The sequence below is a fragment of the Mus musculus genome, chromosome 3 (assembly GCF_000001635.26).
Source record: "Mus musculus strain C57BL/6J chromosome 3, GRCm38.p6 C57BL/6J".
NCBI lineage: Eukaryota > Metazoa > Chordata > Mammalia > Rodentia > Muridae > Mus > Mus musculus.
In genome coordinates, this window is record NC_000069.6 from 119,712,202 (window position 1) to 119,733,413 (window position 21,212).

The window sequence follows — 21,212 nt, forward strand, 5'->3', positions numbered from 1 at the left end:
CATACCTCAACAACTGGAGCAGGGACTGTCTCTGAGCCTGTTGTCTGCCTCCCTGCGGATCTCATGCCCCTATGTGGACAGCCTTGCCTGGCCTCAATGGCAGAGGATGAGCCTAGTCCTGCAGGGAGTTGATATGCGTGTGTGTGCCCTCGCGTGTTGGGGTGGGGCAGCCAGATGGGATTCTGCTTCTCAAAAAATGACTTGGGTGAGGGAGGGGTACAGGTAGAGGATGGGTTGCTGTTAAATTGTATCGTTCATCCATCCATCCATCCATCCATCCATCCATCCATCCATCCGATTTTGTTGTGCCAAGCAGCTTTTAGTTTGTACAGGATGTCACCATCTTGGTTTTTTGTTCTTAACTATTCTATATACATTTGCACCCTTCTCCCAAAGCTGGGTAATTCACATACTACCCCTCCCAAGAATCTTACAGAGCATATCCTAGTGAAGTCTAGGTGTTTCTCCACACACTGTTACTAATCTGGACTATTATCTGGTGGCGAAAGGCCCCATTACATGACAAAAGTATACTTTAGTGGACATTCTCCATCAGTTTTCTAAGCTGGATTATTGGTAGGTATTTGTAATATGAGGGATGATCCTCGAGAGGCTAAAAGTAGATGTCAGCACAGGATGTCTATCAACTGTACTTTTAAACTTAGAGCATAGCAGATAGGAAGAAGGCTCTTGTAGAAAAAAGTCAGACAGTCATGTTAGTATACCTGTTGCCTCTGCTTGACTAGTCTACATGGCAACAACCTCAGGCTCACATCTCACTTCAAATCGTTAGAGGGTGACAAAAATTCTTATTTTTAAAAGGGGGCAGACTTGAAATCAATACTGGTCATTTAATGGCAATCCTCAAGGCTAAATTTTGTTTCTTCTGGTCGTTTGTAGTTAAGTTATTCATGTATAACATAGGTGTTTTAAGGGTGAAAATCTGTTCACTCAGAAAACTATAATATCATCCAGAAATTAGTGCAAAAGGCCTTTACCAAATGTATTCCCATGGCACTTGATAATTTGTAGTTACTACTAACTACCCTTTTGAGACTTAACCTAGCAAAGACAGACTATCAACTCCGTTTCATTGGTGAGGAAAGGAGCTCAGAGAACTAATTTTTGGGGACCAACTTACTGTGATTAGTAACTGGAAACCCAATCTTGTTTTTCAAAGTCCAACTTTACACCCTTTTGCTATATGCTGCAACAACATGAATTATACTACACACAACCAGAATGGTCACTTCTTGCCACACTTGGCAAAAATGGGACATAAGGAAACACCGTAAGGTTGCAATAAAGCACTCAAAATCTTTATCGGTGTCACACACAGACTTAAAAACAGCAGCATAATTTTCCATGTTAAGTGGTTAAAATGTTTAATACTGTAAATACAACATTTTAGTCTGAATATGTCTTGGCATGTGTTTGAGGAAAGGAATGAAGACGACGGGCAGTAGCTTAATAGGAATGATTGGCAGGGGGCTTATCTTCACAATGGAGACCAGTGTGGTCCTTAACACCACAGAGAACTCGGAAGCAGACCATACATGAGGAGGTGCACGTGGGCATTTGTGTATTCCTTACCCAGCTTAGTTCAGCTGGGTTGTTTCCTGCTTCCATTTTGCAGCTTTTCCAAAGAACCACAAAGCAAACATGAAATTCACATTTAAGCTGTTCCCTGATATATCAAAGTGCACTTTTTATTTTTAAGGTGCCATGGGGCTCTTTGTGTCTGTTCACCCTCCAATAGATAACATACACCGAGTATCTTCTGAAGATTTAAAATAAGCCAAAATCAGGTAGGGCAGGGGACCCTTCCTAAATGAAATGCCAAATATCACAACAGGGACAAGAGAAAGCTGACAATGAAATGGGACTCTTTCATGTGGTCTTCACAGGTCAGTAGAGGCAGTGATTATTTACTTCACAGAAGTGAAAACTAAGGCTGACGAAGGTCTCACAGCAGTATAATGAGGTGTCAACACGATACAGTGACAGTGCACCAGTGCTTATACTCTACAGATGCCTCTGTAACAAAGCACTTTCACATCAGAGCATTCCAGACTTAGAGAAGAGCTGAAACAACCACAGAAGCAACATCCATTGTCCCTTGAGACAGCTTCTACTGACATTATCAACTGGAATGTCTTCAGAGAACTGTGACCTCCTTTAAGGAGTTCTAACCAAACCGACAATGCTTCCTCCATTACGACTAAACACATTTGGGGGTCGGGGAGAACACTTAGAACTTTCAATTTTCAGGAAACCAGAACTACCACAATCTAGATTTGCTTGGGATTTTGTTGTTGTTGTTGGGTGTGTGTGCACATATGTGTATATGAAAGTTAAGCCAAACCAGACAAAAAAAAATACAGTAAAATACCTTATTATATACATACAATGCATCATTTGTCAGTTCATTAGCCAAAAGCAACAAAAAAGTTACAAGTGATTCCAGTTTTAAATCAGAGGAGCAAGAGAAATTTAATTTCAAAGAGAATGATGAAATAAGAGTGTAGGGATGGGCAGCTGAAGCAGGGGAAGATTGGATAGCAACGACAGAGCAAGAGACAGCAAGGCAGAACAGGACAGACACCAGACACATACTGTGCTGTGGGGAGGAGTGGCCCTTGCAGGCACACTTCTCAACAGCTAAGTCCTTAGGGATCTCTTCTTCCAGGAGGTGAGAAAGGGCACTTTAAAGGTGCAAAGTGAAAGGAAAATGATTTACTAAAGACCCAGGGCTGCCTTCTTTCTTAATATGTTGACCAAGTCCGGGCTAGAGGGAATTTACAATTACTTTTAAGTCAGCTCACGTGGAAATCTCCCTTTTCCTTCTATGCTAACCCTCAGCATTAAATACAAGCCATACTGATTACAACCACATATTTAACCTATCAATTCAAACATTCTCTTTATTAATTCTAAGAGCAACTTGTATTTCTCTTAATTCATATAATTCAAGTCAAGGGTGGACTAGGAACCTAGTGCCCTGTATCTTGGTTAATGAAAGTCACTACTAATGTATGCTGCTTGCTATTTCTTCATCTGGTCTCACCAGAACTGCTAATTCTAATGTAAAACTGCTAGTGAAATAGAACAAAATTTCTTCAAAGAAAACAGCAAAAACATCCTCACTCCTGTGCCTCAAAATTTTATGTGCAGGAATCTTGCCCAAATACTGACTCAGGTCAGAGGTTCCTGATGTTAAGGTCTAGGTGACAGCAACCGACCTTGGTAGGTGGTTGTGTTGAGTAGCAAGAAATGCAATGCTGAAAAGTTAAAATTACTCAGATTATGAGAGAAAAGACAGATGTACCCAAAGATAAAATACTGTTAAGGAGAAACATAGTCTTGATGAACATTCTTGAATAACTATGCGTTAAAATGAAGGAGGGTTGGGTTTGAATTTACCTTAATTTATATATATATATAAAACAAAAGTTGTTTTATTGGCTTAAAAAAAGAGACACAACACTAGTACCAGATAAAAGGGACAAAAGGAGAGAAGTTGAATATTCTTTGTCAACCAAACTATTTACTGAAGGGGGTTATAAAACTTTAGAAAAGGCTATCAGTTATCACTGTCTTAATATCCCAATCTTAACAACTATGAACTGTGATGCACAAAAAGAAAACAAAGAACATACAGCAGCTTGGCTCTTATAGTATTTATGTTCATAGAAAGTTAAGCTTAAACACAATGACAGAATACAAAATAAATTCTTTGGAAAACAACTACTGAATAAAACACTAAAGTCAAGGTAAAGATTGTCTCCAGTGCCAAAATGAGGTAGGTCCTAAGATGGGAAAGAGGTAGTCTCTGGATAGTCCATCCTTTCGTCTTAGCTCCAAACTTTGTCTCTGTAACTCCTTTCATGGGTATTTTGTTCCCTATTCTAAGGAGGAATGAAGTATCCACCCATTGGTCTTCCCTCTTCTTGATTTTCTTGTGTTTTGCAGATTGTATCTTGGGTATTCTAAGTTTCTGGGCTAATATCCACTTATCAGTGAGTGCATATCTAATGACTTCTTTTGTAAATAAAGAAAAATCTAATAAAAAAAGAATTAAAAAAAAAAAGATGGGAAAGAGGTAGGAAAGGGGGCAGGCAAGGCAGTGTACACTCAGCAGAGCCGAGTGGGCAGCTCTGATGCATGCTGCTCTCTCCATCTTTACACACTTGTTTTTTACTTTGAATTACTGATAATGTAACTTTAAAATGTACACTACTCACAAAATCAAACTACGAAGATAACCTACAGGAAATAAAGTCTATGTAAGACTTCTTAAATGACTATGTCACGGAGACTGACAACCAGCCAACACTCCAATACCAGTTTAATAATTTTTCACATTTCTTATCAGACTTTCTAGAAAGCAGTGTTCAGCTGAAATAGAACCCTTTGTGTGCTCAATTTCATGAAATAATTCTATATTCTTATGCTCTGAATGGAGACCGATGTTCCCATCTTGTATAAAGTCCTGGGTTACTCAGAAAATTATGCCGTTTTTTCCATCTTATGCTGGAAAAATCTTTAGTATGGTTAGAATTATCTTCAAGTTTCACAGCAAATTGTAAAGGCTTATACATAATATAAGCCTTTTATATGGAGTCTGTAACTCCAAAAAGCTATACTTTATTACTCAACTATCAAGTAGTTCAAATGAAATTTGAGGCTGGGCATCCTTGAGCTGTGGGATGCATTCTGTCATGGCACTCTACTGTTAAAAAGTAGCATTTAGGTGATTTTAAAACATTAACAAACATTTCTTTGCAACAGTAAGAAAGACAGTGGGACGATCTGGAGTGTTGATAACTACAGGCAAACCTGGCAAGGTAGGAATACTGGCACTTAACATTTTTTTGCTTAACACAGAGTGCCACAGCTGGGACAGCCTACCCTTCCTGCATCAGCTTCCTGAGTACTGGGTGTAACTTTATGGACTCCATTTTACTTTTAGACTTAGGAAAATTGTCCTTCCTCTGAAACTATACATCTGGTAGTTTAAACAGATACATATGAACTAATTATGCCAATTAACATAGTTTCTTATCCTAACCTTAAAAACCTCAATATTGCTAATAAAATTTTTACCGATTTCATAGAACTCTGTTACCTTCTTCCTGGCAAAGGTCTTAGTGGATTTCATACAAAGAAATAGGTGTCCAACATAAAATGTAATCAATATGAATCAATCCCCTTCTTATGTAGGTGATTTGAAATACATTGTCAAAAGCAAATCTTGTTTATTAAAAGAAAGTTTTTCTCTCAATTATAAAAATTCAATTTATTTGTTTCTAAATTCCCAAGAGAAAGCTTTTACTAACAAAGCAGCTGAACACTGAAAATGCTGTAAGGTTAGCTAGTGTGAGAGACTGCGGCAGTGAGCATAACAACATAAAGCAACAGGACTTTTACCTCATGTTCTTTTGATAGAGTGCTATTCTAATCTAATGCACTGAACTTTAAGAATTCTAGATGTCAAACTTCCCACTTCAATATCTTGATACTTTTAAAATAAGACCATATTGATGGAAATTATTAAAAGAGGGTAAAGCCAGCCACACCCTGGATGGGCAGGAGGTGGGGAGGGACCTTGCTCTCTGTCATTAGAGAGCGATCTGGAACTCCTCCCAGTGTCTTAATGTAGCCTAGAACCTTGTTTTTCCTTTTAAGCAAGTGTAACCTACAAATAACTACCTGAAACAAAGAGCAACATCTATTTTCAAGTATTGGAGCCTCCATGCAATCCCAAAGAAAACCACACACAGTTCTGTCCCAATGCTGGTTGTAAACTAACAGAATTAAGGCATAGCTGATCTTCCTGTACCTGGTCACAATACTGCAACATCACTTTAAAAACAAACAAACAAACAAACAAACAAGAGCAACACTCAAATTCTTAACTCTGAAACGGAACCATTCCTACTTACTGTACTTCTTGGAGTTGAGTAGACTCTTGTGAAAAGAACAATACTTTTAAACATGATTCTTCATTTTTATAAAATGACCCTAATGTCCAGTGTGTGACTTTGAGGTATACATGTATTAACACCAAAGTTAATTGATACCAGTATTTGTATATATAAAGTTACCAAAAAAAAAAGAAAATAGCTTGATGACAGCATCAGTATAAAGAGTGAGGAGGACAGCACCTGCGGTTTAAAAGCCTGCATGTATATACCCTATGGCACTCAAATAGAAGCCAATGCCATAGTCCTTTCTTTCCAGTAACAGCAGAACCCTTTGTTAAAACTCAGTAGTAGTCTAAAATTAGTAGGAAATCTAGAGCAGACACAAAGATGAAAGATGAAACTGCAGCAAGAGAGCATGGCAAATCCAAAAGACCTATTAGTGCATAAATCTACGGGAAAACAACAACAACAACAAAAGAGATAGAGAGAATTAACAAGCTACAATAGAAGTTATGTCTTTAAAGCAGATTATAAACAGGGTGGGAAATGTTTAATATGTGTCCTCCTGAAAAAGCAGTTACCGACTTTTGCATTAAAAAAAGGAACAGCTGGTGCATTTTCACAGCATCTGGATTTATTTATGGTATAAAGCCATAGGATTGTGATAGTATTACTCCTTTCCCACCCTGGCAGAGTAAACATGAACTCAGAAGCACAGTGGAGTGAAAACAAAGGAGAGAGAGAAAAGGCAGCAGAGAAAGACAGAAAAGGTGAATACAGAGCTACAGAAGTGTTTATTGAGCATGCTACAGAGGTAAGCAGAGTACACACAAAGTGAAATTAAACAACCATCAAACCTCCCAACTTTGTTAGAAAATTAATTTTTAATTGTGCCGCTTTCAAACTATACTGAATTTTACATTTCTAAAGATGTAAAAACTCAACTAATAGAAAATATACATGACCATTCTGTCTACATAGATAACAGAATCTATGAATCTTGAAACTAAGTACATCAATTTCAAAAAGTATTGGTCATTTAACAGAATCAACAATTCAGATTGACAAGAACTGTTCAAATAAATTTGACCTGTAGATTCTGAGCCATGTTTTTATTAAAGTCAGATCTATTCCTAAATACAAAATATTTTGAAGATTTATTAAAACTGAATATTACAATGCAAGGTAAATTAAGACTAAAGGCACATAAACTTTGGTCCCACCTGGTTGTCAGTTTTAGAAAACTGCCACAAAATTAATCTTCCTGCAAGTTTTCGCAGTACACTTTCTTTGTCTTTGAAAAATACATGCACCAGTTCCTGAACTAGCTAGACCAGTCTGCACATGCTCAGAAATCCACAACCATTTTCCAAATCTTAATTACAAACTAAGGATGGCAATATATATTTAAATGCACGTAAGTCATGTCAACTTCAAAAACATCTACGAAAAATATTCAGCCACAAACAAGACATTACTTAGTGCTGACATTTATATGACACGTCCCACAAGAGTGTGTACAAAAAGGTTAAGGTTCCACAATGCTTTCCACATAGGGCTCAAACTTACAGAAATCACTTGTCTTAAGAAATTAATACTCTGCATCTTGTTAATTTTAACTAATGCCTACATTCATAACTGAATCTAGACCAGATTTGTGAGATACAAAAGGCCAATGTTTTCAAAAGCAATAAAGCCTAAGATAGTAAAAACTAAAAATGCTGTTTTATACTCTCAGTATCAAGTATCTTATTAGATTAAATAGAAAGAAATGTGATAAGCCAATAATTCAAAGAAAGTTCCAAGCAGGAGAAATAAAAACTTAACCTTTTGACACACCCCTGCCCAAACATATTTTAATTCCCACATAACGATGTGCCCTAAACAACCAATTCCTTTTTCCTAGTAAATGCAGAATAGCAACACTAGTTTTCCTTTGTAAGGCACGTATGTCAACTAAGTTGGAAAAAAAAAAAAAAGCAAAATTAAACTAAAAATTTAAACAGACAAAAATGGCTTCCCTATTGAACAGATGAAACACAGCAGTTAGCAACTCTGCCTTTACATATGCCATTTCATTTTATAACCAAGGAATGATAACAGCATGAAAAAAATCAAACTCTGGTCCCCACTTTTCTGAACAGTCAATAGGTGATGACACCAACAATGGGATCTGCCCGCCATCTTCATCTCCCGTGCTTAGATTGTTGACTTGGAGAAAGACACTCTCAGATGATGGTTTTCTCCAAGGTTATAATTATGAAGATCAATCAAAGCCTGAATAGCTTCCTCCACTGTTGCCATCTGAAGAAGAGCCATTTTGTGATCTCTTCTGAAACAAAATTATGAAATTAGATACTTCATAAGAAGAGTTTAAACACTGATTTTCACCCATTTGAGGTAAATAAATAGATATATTTGAAAAAAAAATTTAAGTTCTATCAAGTCACACATTTTAAGACAAAGAAGCTTGCTTACTGAAAAAACTTAAATGCTTTCACAGTGCCCCCGGTGTTGGCAAACAGAGTTCGCAGATCCTCTTCTGCTACAGAAGGGCTAGAAAAAGAAGACAGGGAGAGTCCAGATGAATACAGATAACCATAGACCTGCTTGGCTGATAATATGACTGTGCTCAGTCATGAGCTGAAATAGATACTCACGGGATGTTAGACAGGTGAAGGGTAGCAGAAGGAGGGAAAATGTTCTGAAAGTTTTTGGATCCCGGTTTTTTAAAACGGTGCAGTGGTGAATTCCCAAAATCTTTTGTTAGCCCTTGATCATCAAGTCCCTCTCGAGGTAGTTGCACAGTCTGATGTTTAGAGAGAGTAACACGAATAATTTTTCCATACATCTTCTGCCCATTAAGATGATTCATGGCTAGGAAAATAAAGAATACCTATTAAAATATCAAAAGTTTAGGATAAAAATACTTCTAATTTGGAAATTCTGAATTTTCTTACAACTTAAAAATCATGAATTTATTACCATTTTTTATTTCTACTAGACAAAGTATTGCACCAAAAAACTTCCTTCATTGAACAAGAACAATGTCTACAAGCATCTACTATAAGAATCCTGATGATGAACTGGATTTTAATGGCCACAAGAAAAATATAGTTGTCATCCCTCCTTCCTGCTGCTCGGCTTCCTAGTGTGTTATAACTCCTGGGCAGCAGGGTTAGGACTGTCCTCTCAATTCCCTATCAAATTCATGTTCCCTCTGTTTCTCACTAGTCACTAGATCTGGGTAACTCCAATTCCTTACCTGCCTTGCTGTTGGATCTGTTTCTAACCCCCATCCATTCTATACACAGAGAGAGATCAGTTAAAAGACTTTCACAGGTTATAACTCTGACCATGGCATCACTTAATAAACATCCCTGGGAACAAAACCTAAACTTACTCTTTAATGTAGCTACATTTCCCAGCCTGACCCTTGCATTCCTCCCAGCCTCTCTGCACAGAATATTAATTGAAGTGATGCATTAACAGCTTGTGGGGAATGATGCTGTAAGACACTATCCAAGCCATAATGTAATGGCATCTTAGTAGTGTATTTTTTATAATGCTCTCTGGCTAAAAAGTATTCTCTAACACTTCTCTCAATTTTGTCAAATAATTTTTCTGAAGTCACTTCTACAGAGGCATCTTAACCATCTGTTGCAGAAGTTCATATCTCACTAAATATCATCTATGGGTACCCTGTACCTTTAAAGTCACCATAATTTATTCAAATCATTTGATTATTTTTTCCCTTCAAATTCTAGGACACATGAAGACAAAACACAGCACATGGTAAGAAGATATCATATGGCTTCCTTAGGTACCTGTCAGGTTGTCTTCCAAAGAGAACTTGGCTAATATATTTGGTTGTTAACCTAGCCTTTAATGGCTGAGCCATTGCTCCAGTCTGAGAACTTGCCTAATATTAGCAAAGAGTTAAGTGTTTTCTTTAGTCACAAGTCTAGGCACATTAAGGGAGGCGGGGGGAGGGAGGCTATTTTTAAAAGATCCTTCACTTTGTATTAAAGGGTTTTACACAATGGTTTATACTGAGCGTTAACACAACAGGATCTAGAACACCTAAGAGACAAGCCCCTGAAGGATTAACTAGATCAGTACTTCTCAACCTGTCGGCTGTCACACCTTTGGGGGTCAAATGATCGTTTCACAGAAGTCATACATCAGATATCCTGCATGTCAAGTATTTAGATTACGATTTATAGCAATAACAAAATTAGTTGTGAAGTAACAACAAAATTTTATGATTGAAAGGGTCACGATATAATAAACTGTATTAGAGTCACAGCAGGGATCTAGATGAACTCAGATGGAAAGGCACACAATAACTAAGGACAGCAATATCCCATGGACTTGCATTCTAGACAACATAAGATTATAAAAAGCAAGCTGTATCCCAGCTAACTGATTCACCACTCTGATTCCTGGCTATGACCTCACTGTGGCCAGCTACCTCAAGTGTTTGCTGATGGGACTGCCTCATTGTGATGGACCAAACCTTCAAACTGTAAGCTAAAAGTAAACCTATTTTCTTTAAGTTTCTCAGTCAGATACTCTGTTGAAGCAAAGAAGAAAGAAGTGAATCCATTCAGTATGCTCAGGCTGGGTACAAACAGGAATAGCAGGTAAAAGTGCTGTCACGAGGCTCAACAAGACAGCCTTCCATGGGTATCAGCACCTTGATCTGCAAATATGTCAGCCACAACTTCGAGAAAACTACTTTCTGTTGTTTCAACTTTACATCATAGTATTTTGTTGTGACAATCAAGCACAATAAGGATTAAGGTACCACTTGTTTAAAGTGAGTCTTTATATAAAATGAAAACAAAAAGTGTTCCGAATAAATGTGTTAGTCCCCATATCTCATGATGACTTGTTATTAATTAAAGGAAGATAAAGCCATACTCAATTCAAATACAAATAAGAGAAGGAAGTACCTGAAAATGTTTTTTGTTCATGAGTAACACTGTCAAATGTTACTTACAAAGAAAGGCACTATACATAAACAACAGTGAGCTGGGGCTTTAGCTCAGAGAACTTGCCTAGCATGTACAAATCTCTGGATTTGATACCCAGCATTAAAAATGAATGAATGAATTAATTAATTAATTCAGTGATAACAAAATAGCAACAACTCACCTCAGAAGAAAAGCATGTTCATAAACCCAGGAGAAAATGACATACCAAATATCAATGTTTAAGCTACTAGCACATTTAAAATATGTATTGCCACTTTAAACCAGAAAAATCAGATAGTTTTGTATCTGACCTACCAAGTTCACAGAGCTCCTGATTGCTGTAACAATTAATCCCTTCAAAAATGGTAAATTCCAAAGTTAAAAATGTGAATGCAGTCAGAAAAAGGTAGCGTCGTTCTTGAATTGCAATGAATCAAATTAGAAGCTAAGAGCCTGGTGATAGTTACAAATAATCACATTCTGAGCATGCAGTTGTATTCTACACTGAAGCATGTGTGAAAGACAGTGATATACCTGGAACTTGACTGAACTACATTTTATGCCTTTGAATTAAGCATTGGTGAAGATTTTTTGTTTTGTAAAACTCAGCAACTCAAAGGATATTTCCCCTTCCACTGCCAAACTGAGTCAAAATCTAAAGTGATTTTAGAAAAACACAAGGACATTGAATAGGATTTTATGACCTATATGAACAATTATTTCTAATCTCTTAAGCAAAAGTCACTTCAGTTTTGGGGCTAACATCCTTTTACATAAAGCTGTGCTCAATTTGTTAGAAATAAAGCAAAACAAGGACACACTATGTATAAACTATAAAAATATAAAAGTTAATAACATTTTCAGACTTGATCATTAAAAAGTCACAAATGATCTCTGAATTACAAGGGTCTGTTTTTAGTCACAGATATGGACTACTGCATTTAAATGTAGAATTTCAGTGTATAGGGAAGGTAGCCCCCTCTTACCGAGCTGGGACTGGTTCCCATCAGCCATCTGTATCAGAGCACTGTCTTTCTTATTGTACAGAATCTTCACGCGCTGCACATCTCCATAAACACCTTTTGGTGGAGCCACAGAGAGGTAATCCAGAAATGGAATTAATTTTATGTGAAAGTCAGCTAACGATTGATTATCTTTCTGACACATCAATGAAACATTCAGACATCAACATGATCACTCACTCAATCTCACCATTTACACAAATGAATAAAGAAGAACAAGATTTTGAACAGTGAATTTTGAAAAGAATAATTTTTGATAAACCCTCAAAGCTATGTGAATGATATTAAATTAAAAACCATGCAAAATAAATCAGCATGCATTAAAACAAACTTTGTGTCTATGGAGAGTTTTAAATAGCAAAGAAAAATAGCAAAAGATTTACTATTCAACTTTAAGCCAAAGTGCTAGCTACAAATAAGAATTAAGGTGAAACAAAAAAAATCAAATCAATAATAAAAGTATAGTGCTAACAATAACATACCGAAGAGGGTAAACAGACTTTGGGGCGTAACCATCTTTAGAAGGAGAGAAGAGCAAGCAGCGTAAGACAAGAAGAGAGAAGAGTCGAGGAAGAGCGGAGATGAACAGATCATCCATAACGAAGGGTGGTTCCCGCAGAATGGTGAGGTGGTCATGGATCATGGTTCAAGGCGGTTAATTGGGGCAAGTTGGTCCGAGGAACATTTGTTCAAGCACAGAAGCATGAACATAGGGAATGGAGACAGGGAATGAAGACAAGGACAAGGAAAATAAGGATAAGACAGGGAAGGGAACGGGCATTTGGGAGAAGACAAGGAGAGGGGAGGTGAACACACAGGGAAAAGGATGAAATGGGGAAGGGAAACAGCAATGCAGAAGAAAAAAATAAGGAATTGGGGAACAAAAAAAAAATAAAATATAGGTCAGTACATAGGAAATGCAGGAATTTGGTCAGAAAATGGTTGGTTTATGTACTGTACAAGAAAAACTGAGCAAAATGTAGTCATCCAAGACAAATATGGGTAAAGTACATATCTATCAAAGAGTAAATACAGCATTTCATCTCAACATGGGAAGGGACGCATGCATAGGGCTTTAAACTTTGAACTTTAACTGCATAAGCATGGCTGGTTATGAAATGCAGGCAAGTCGTAAAGGCACTCTGATTCAAACATTTTAGCATGCAGAACTGTGAATGATAACAGTACTAAACGACAAAATTAGGTTATGTTTATTATTAACAGAGGCCAACCAAAAATAAGACAAATACTCAAATTAGACATAATAAACTGATACATTTGAGGGTCCCACATTTCATACCAGCTTTCATAGCAATCAAAATAAAATATATCAGACATAAAATGTACAACTGAAGAAAATAACAGCAACTATATTTAACAAAAGGGTGCAGGGTAAAGTTGAAATATATATTTGTAGAAGACAATGACTAAAAACTGCAAAGAAAAAATTACTAAGAAAGACTGGAAGAGTGCCTCGTCAAGATCTTTGGAAGAACCTTCAAAGAAAAATGTATTAGAGTAGTTCACATAAAATAAGATTAAAAAAAACGCAATGACACATAAGCATGAAATGAACAAGCAAATCATTAGAAAAGGCAAAGAGCAAAATCATTTCACAGTTACACTTGCAAAGTAGATCACGTTTGCCTTTGAGAATAACAGAAAAATAAAAAGCCAGACTACGGTACTTCACCATATTTTTCTTAGGAAAAATAGGTAGCTATATTAGAATCTATATACATATATAAAGATATATGACTGTCTAGAGAAACAGCACTAACTAAACAAGTACGGAGATTTTATTCAGAAGCAGAAATACAAAAGATATTTTGGCTAATGAATATACATAAAAAGAAAGGCAAGTGCAAAATGAAATATGAAAAACTTTCACAAATGAAATGGAGATGAAAAAGCCATTAAAAATGATTTCACTAACCTCTTCATTTAAATTGCTAACCAACAGGACTGTATTGCCACCAGCTGAGACTCCAGGCATGCCCACTCGGCCAGCGGCAGCGGCAGCAGCTGCTGCAGCAGCATTTGGAATAGCCAAAGGACTGAGAGCCCCTGGAACAGCTGCAACAGGAAGCCCTAATTTTAAAATAAAGCATATTTTACGAAACACACACAAGTCGTTTACAAAACCAATTTAAGCAGAATGGCTGCATGGCTTATGGGTGACCGTTCCAAATGGTTCCTGTAAGTCAATTTTTTTGATGTTTAGAAAAGTGTTTTGTTGGTGTGGAGCAGTTATAGAAAAATAATCGATTTCAACAGTCGTTTATTATTTGAACTAAGGTACATACCTGTATAATGTTAACATATTACATACATGGTATCACTCATTTCCACCATTTACAGTGAGAGGTAGGTATAAGAAACCCTTTACCACAGTGATACTTCTCACTGCTACAGAACAAACATAGTTCACTTCCTATACACAAATTTGTTTTCATACAAAATTCAGTTAGTACAGACAAATCCACCTAAACAATTCATATAAATGTCCTAAAAATGTGACAAGTTGCATTCTCAATTTCATACTGAAGTAGAAACAAAATGAACCCCAAACATTTTCAACCCTTAAATTCCCATTTACCTAGTATTTATTATTTGTTGACAAGTATAATCCAAATCAGTACAGAGTTTACACCTTGACATAAAAATGGCCCCAGCCCTATACTTAAATGATCCGGATCTAATGACATACTTGCTTAGAAACAGTCCTTCACTGTGCCTTTGTAAATTCACACTGTGTTTCTCTTCTTTTGATAGCGTTCTTGTTCTTATGCATCACTCTGGGTCTACTGCTACTTCACTAGTCGGGACCGTACTCTGCCTGTCAGCTTTTACATGGGTTTACGGAGGTAAAACCACCTTTCACTGGAAGTTTCAACAATTTAGAGTGAAAATTCCTAAGTTTCTACGTGAAAACATCTCCTCCAATTTCCTCATCATTCAGGCTTTCTTCCTCTTCTGTGTGCACCCTACTAAAGGTAGGTACACAAAAGATTCTCAATTATAAAATTGTTCTGGGTGAGTGTATTTTGCAGTTTTTTGTCCACTTTCCTTGGGGATTACATTTGTTTCTGAATGTTCTAACTTAAATAAAATTACAAAGGCTAAAATAATAAAACCAGTAGTATCATCATACCTTCTGAACAATCATGAACCAATATTATTTTAGTTATTAGCCCATTTTATTTCTTCTTGTATGTGGTATGTATGCTTGATAAGGTAATTGTGCACGTGTGGAGGAATCACATACTGCCCTTTGCCTTTGTGCTCTGAGTTGGGTACTGTCTCTCTTGAACCCCAGGCTGACTCAGCGAGGCGGGCACGAGAGTTAGGATGGTGCAGCCCTTCCAGGCTTTCTCACCCTGGTTCTGGGGATCGGCGCTTAGGTCCTTATGCCTGGCATGACAGTACTGTCTTTACCCAACAGGACATCTCCTTGACCCCGACTTACTTCTTCATATTAAATACAGTACTTCTCACCACACCTCACACGTTATTTCCATTTAACATTTTAAGAATAACTTTACTTTTTGTCAGAGGACATATGTACACTTATAAACTAGACACTCACACTCAGTATTTTTTCTCTTATATTCTCTTGGTAAGTGACCTCTCCATGCTTACAAACAAAGCTACACAAGGAAAACACCCAGCATTTTTAGGCGGTTTGGCTGACAATACAATTATTTAATAATAGTGGAAATACCAGATGTAGTAATTATATTGTCAAATCATTTCTTTGTTTTAGTAGCTTTAATTGGCTACCTCTTGGAAGAAAAAGTAATATGTTGCTAAATTCTATGGTCTTTATGAGACTCAGAATTAATATTGGGAAAACTAAACAAAAACAAAGCCACCAACCTTACTTAATACTCTAAAAGCAACAGCAAAAAAAAGTTCCATGTTAAGCCTCACGTTCTCTTTTACGTAACGACTTCAAAACAGGTATTTGGTAAGCTCTTTTCCTACAACAAATGAAATCAACTTCATTTATGGGCTATTTTCAATTTTAACAGGTAAGGAGATGCTCTCAAGGCCAGTAACTCAAAAAACTTTTACTGAAAACCCAGCCATAACTTAACACAAAAATAAAACAATCTCAGGAATTTTCAGATCTCTTGTCTTTTCTCTGTACCTCTAACTCTTAACATCTCTTGTTTAGGATCCGAGCTCCTTGAGCTTTGTAACTAGGCTAAAACAAAATTGAAACCTTTTGCTCTCATGTCTCCCTTTTACACTTAAAATGACTGAGGAGAACAAGCTTTTATCTGAGTTATACCTACTGACTTTTACAACCAAATTAAAACCAAGAGAACATATAATCATGTACTCTATTAGCCTTAAGCCTGATGCACAGAATAAAGCTCCTATGCATACCAATGAGAAAAATCAAGAATCAAAACTCAAAACCTATTTTAGTATTAATGTCATATTTTGATCTGTGGAGCTCCCTATCAGACATTAAGAGATTCCCTACAATCTTTGGTAATATTTTATAAATAGTACCCTTAATATTAAAAAGTACTAAGGTATTTAACAGACAATTCATTTCAAAGAAAGAATGCTGTAATGACATTTAAAAAGGAGTATCAAGGTATGTAGTTAAAATTACAGACTAGTGACAGTCCTAATCACTTACTTGTTTTCCTGTTTTATTTAAAAAAATAATAATAAATCATTAAACTATTAACAAGATTTCTATCTAAGTATACTTAGTACTTACTTCACTTTTGGGAAAACTCTTTTTCTTCTTTTAAGATACATTTTTTTCCCATGATAACAATTCAATACTCTAACAAAATTATCAAAAAAATTAATAAGTAGAGAATTTATTCAAAATACTAAATATTAAAACATAATTGTTTAAAAGAAATACTCCAGGTTTTTACATCTGTGTTTTATAAGGGAGCAAATTTGATGTTAAATATTTAGATAAAGCTTTAGGTCATAAAATGTCATTAAGAGAATTATTTAAATGAACCTAAAATAATTGTGAATTAAAAGGCAAATGTAAATTGTTATAGATTCAAGAGACAGTTTAAAAGTCTAAGCTGAATTTTAATAAATATTACCTTTTAATAAAAAGACTGCTCAAATTTCACCCAAGAAAAGTTTCAAAACAGAAGCAATGAATTCTCTTTTAGTAAGAAGAGATAAGGAACCTTACCAAAATGGAAAATGTAAGCTTGCAAGCCCCAGTGCTGCTTATTACATTTGTTTAAATGCTAATCCACAATCTATGTATTATCACTACTCCTGGCTAAGAGGCTACAAAGCAGGTTAGTGAAATGATGTCAAAGGCCTGCATAATTGTGTCCTAAGCCACCTGCCATATGGAACCACTGGTTTTTAAGAGCTATGGCAAACAGCATTTCTCCTTACTAACATGTTCCACTGTGCAGTTATTTCTCCCCTAGGCTGCTAACAGGAAAAACTACCTTCACTTCTAAACCAGAGGCACAGCGCAAGCTTCCATGAGACTTGAAAACCTCTGTGGACAAATATCAGCTTTTTTCCAAATATTCTTCTCTGAAAAATTAACTTTGTCATCACACAGAAACTTTTTAGATTTTACATAAGTACTTGTGGCAACAAGAAAACCTACAAAATGTTAGTGGAATTTCTACATAAATGTATAAATGTTAAGTCAATTTTACAAGATAGCTGCTCCTTTGTAAAACTTACATAGGAATGCTGGACTTCAACATTATCATTATGAATTCTGCCACACTGCAAACATTCCCTCTTGGGTAATTATTTATCATGCCATTTCTCCATCCTATGGCAACATCTTTTGGACAGTTATTTATTGTGTGGGTTTGGTTTTTTGTTTGTTTTTTCTGTATAATCTATTTCCTCCTGCTACGCTTTCTATTTCTGTGGACAAGCTTGTGGTGACAGTGCAGTCAAGAGCCACAGTGAGTTTTAATCTGGCTGTCACAGCCGTCACTTTTCATTTTAGGTCCTGGAGACTAAAGCCAGGCTTTGCAACTGTTAAGCAAGCACTCTACCACTGAGCTATGTCCCCAGCCTCAATCTCATTTTACTACAATAATAATGTGTATTATGTACTTCCAAAATTTTACTTCAACAATTTAATCTTGTTCTCTTATATTTTGAAAATTGTAAATTAAAGCAAAGTTTTAAGTATTAATCTCTGGTTTCTAAATTCACAGCTCCCTATAGCTCTTGCCAAAATTCAGACTAAAATTTTAAATTCTAGATTAGATTAGGTATGGGAGTGCATGCTTTTGCTTCTAGCACTTGGAAGTCAGACACACATGGATCTTTGTGAGCTGGAGAGCAGCCTGATATTGCAAGCCTGCCTAAGTTTCACAGTGAGACCCTGTCTTTAAACAAACAGATCTTTACACTAAATTCCCTTTTGTCTCATAGGTATCTTCACATTTCATTCTTTTTTTTTTTTTTAAAGATTTTTTGAGACAGGGTTTCTCTGTATAACCCTGGCTGTCTTGGAACTCACATTGTAGACCAGGCTGGCCCCAAACTCAGAAATCCACCTGCCTTTGCCTCCCAAGTGCTGGGATTAAAGGCGTGCGCCACATTCTTTATAAATAACTATCATTAAAATATACTGCATTTAGTTACTTTTGCCACATTTCATTTCATGCTATCTTAGACTCTTTGAGACAAAAATAAAAAATAAAAATAAAAGCATTTAGTGAACCTGTCTTTAGTCCCCAGATACACCATGAAGCCAGTTTCTTAAAAACTAAACTGACCATCCTTACTCAATTATTCAGACAACCAATAGATCCTTCAGCAAACATTAATTAACATTTTGGATAATTATAATCTATCTTCATAAAATAGAGAATGCCTGGAAGCTTATTTTTTTGGTAAGCTTTTGATGCTAAGACGCTAATAACTCCAGTATAAAATTCACATTTCACAGATAACATTATCCTTAAGATCTTGCTCTGTAACCTTTTGTAGCACCATCTCATTCCTATTTATTCTATGTGCCATTCAAAATATTTGTCCCTTGTGAAACACAGCGCAGACTTTGTGTCACCTTTGCTTACACTGCACACAGAGCTCCTTAGACCCTCCTGATTCTTTAGAAGATACATCAGCTATTTCTGATCATGAATCACAGATTTCACTCTCAGAAAACAACACTACATTTATTATCTTAAATCAAAACTATTCTTGGGAATCACCTCCCACTAGAATATAAAATATCATCAGACACCTTGGTATTCTGTTCAAAGTAATATGAAAAAATATGCTTAAAATCAAGAACCTAATTGAAACCTTCTGTATGTATCTTGTGTTTTCTCGTTGATGAAACTCTCCTGTATAACTTCACCTCAAGCTACCTTCTTCTGTTGCACTAACTGCACACACAGATGTGATGTAAATCTTTAGGAAGCTTTTCTGAGTTTCATACATGTCATCAGTAGCTGTCATCTTTCTGTTTTATTATTCTGGTGAGACAAGGTCTCACACTAGGTGCTTCAGACAGTTCTTGAATTCATGACATTCCTGCCTCAGCCTCCCAAATAGGATTACAGGTGCACATGACTATAGTAAGCTTATAGTTAAGTCTGCAGCATGGTTTCATTGTAACAAGTCTTCTAGAGCCAAAGGCTATTATAGAACTGTTATAGAATTCAGGCTATTCAGTCTTAAAATCCTCAATCTTCTTGGTCCTGTTCTGAGATTACAGACTGGTGTCATGACAGTTGTTCCCCAATTTCTTTTCTAAAAGAATTAAGATGTAAACATTAAGAGTATACAAAAATTCAACTACAGTAATATAAGACACAGATTAATAGACCAAGAATCCACATTTTCTCAGATCATCTTTGAACATACATTATATATGCATTAAGACTGCTCCTGGAATAACATGGGACACTATGGTACAGTAAGTTTTCCAAGTTACTGGAGTCTTTCCTAAAATAATGTTTAAAAGGTATGATATAAAGCCAGCAAGTCATTCAACAACATTACCAAGTATTATATACTGTACATTAACTATATTCACTATATGTTTATACAGTAGGCAGCACAACTGTTTCATGTCTCTCATGAGACAATGTTACTATACAGTAGCATTTTTTACCTATATTACAATCTAATGAGAACATCTTCTCTAGATGAATCCATCTCTGACTGAAACACTTAGTAAATGGTTGTATTTTAAATGTTCCTGCCACAACAAATGACATAAAGAACTTTAAGTAGAGATAAAATCTGAAGTAGTTTTTCTTTAAACTGGTATTTTTCTAGTTATTCTGTAGGGAGAAACTATCCTTAAAATAATCTGTCTAGGTATTTGACAGTGGAGTCAAATTTTTAAATAGGAACTAAATAATGGGAGACAGGACAGAGTGCTGCTAATCCTTGTATTCACGCGTTCACAACTCTTCACTAGCACTAGTCTCTTTAAAAAAGGTACTTAATTCTAGCAACGCCTTAATAATTGAAGGGAACCTTTTGATTCACAAAATTAACAAGCAGCGTTTCCATCTTTCTAAGCATGTTTTACTAATGGTTCAATAGAAACTTTAGAAGTAGAAACCACTATGAACAAATTAAAAAATGTTAAAAATATTAAAAACTACAGTAATTCATGTTTTTTGAACATACACAGATGAAAAACCAGGTCTTACTAGCATATATTATGGAAACAATGAAAACAGCTCTATTACTGCTACAATACTCACTTACAGTTTTTTCTCCTGGTGCTATGATAAAATACTTAATATAACATGTATAATGGAATGTCTTGTAAAAGCTGTTTACATTTTTCTGCATAAGTTATAGAATCACAAAAAAGGGAACCAATGGCAAATGTAATTTCAGGAAATGTTTTTTTAAAAGCAGAAGACTGACAGAAAGGCACTAAAATTATTCAAAATAATTTTGAAAGAAAATGACAAAATGATGGAAAGATGTTTATAATACTGAATATAGAGCTAGAGTAAACAAGGTAGTAAGGTACCGATAGAAACACGCAAGCATGAATGGAACATAAACACACACCAGAAAATATTTGAAAAAGAACGGATGTAACTCAATAGAGGTTCAGCCTTGGTTAGACTGGGAGAATCGGCTAGTTTGAAACAACGACAAAAAATTTTCGAAAAAACTAAAACCAAAAGTGCTAGAAAAGAGACCACACCTTCACGATTGAACCTCACAAACCACTAAGACAAGACAGTAAATTAGACCTCATCAAAATGATGGGTCTGTGCTATGGAAGCTGCTGCTGAGGGATGGAAGAGACTCCCCAG

The 21,212-nt window shown here is 36.0% G+C and overlaps 1 protein-coding gene across 8 annotated transcripts in view; it reads right to left on the reverse strand.

Annotated features, from left to right (window-relative positions):
* Window positions 1-6,539: 6,539 nt before the first annotated feature.
* Ptbp2 (polypyrimidine tract binding protein 2) overlaps window positions 6,540-21,212 on the reverse strand; it is a 65,907-nt gene continuing 51,234 nt past the window's right edge. The window contains exons 9-14 of one of the 8 annotated variants that reach the window (XM_006501732.2): window positions 13,865-14,019; window positions 12,411-12,444; window positions 11,893-11,985; window positions 8,588-8,804; window positions 8,406-8,483; window positions 6,540-8,256 (exon numbers count right to left, since the gene is read on the reverse strand). In XM_006501732.2, coding sequence (XP_006501795.1) covers window positions 8,127-8,256; window positions 8,406-8,483; window positions 8,588-8,804; window positions 11,893-11,985; window positions 12,411-12,444; window positions 13,865-14,019 — 707 coding nt within the window. In that variant the 3' untranslated portion in view covers window positions 6,540-8,126. Of the gene's footprint in view, window positions 8,260-8,405; window positions 8,484-8,587; window positions 8,805-11,892; window positions 11,986-12,410; window positions 12,445-13,864; window positions 14,020-21,212 lie in introns of all 8 variants that reach the window. The other 7 variants (XM_006501731.2, NM_001310711.1, NM_019550.2 and 4 more) reach the window with 7 other exon arrangements.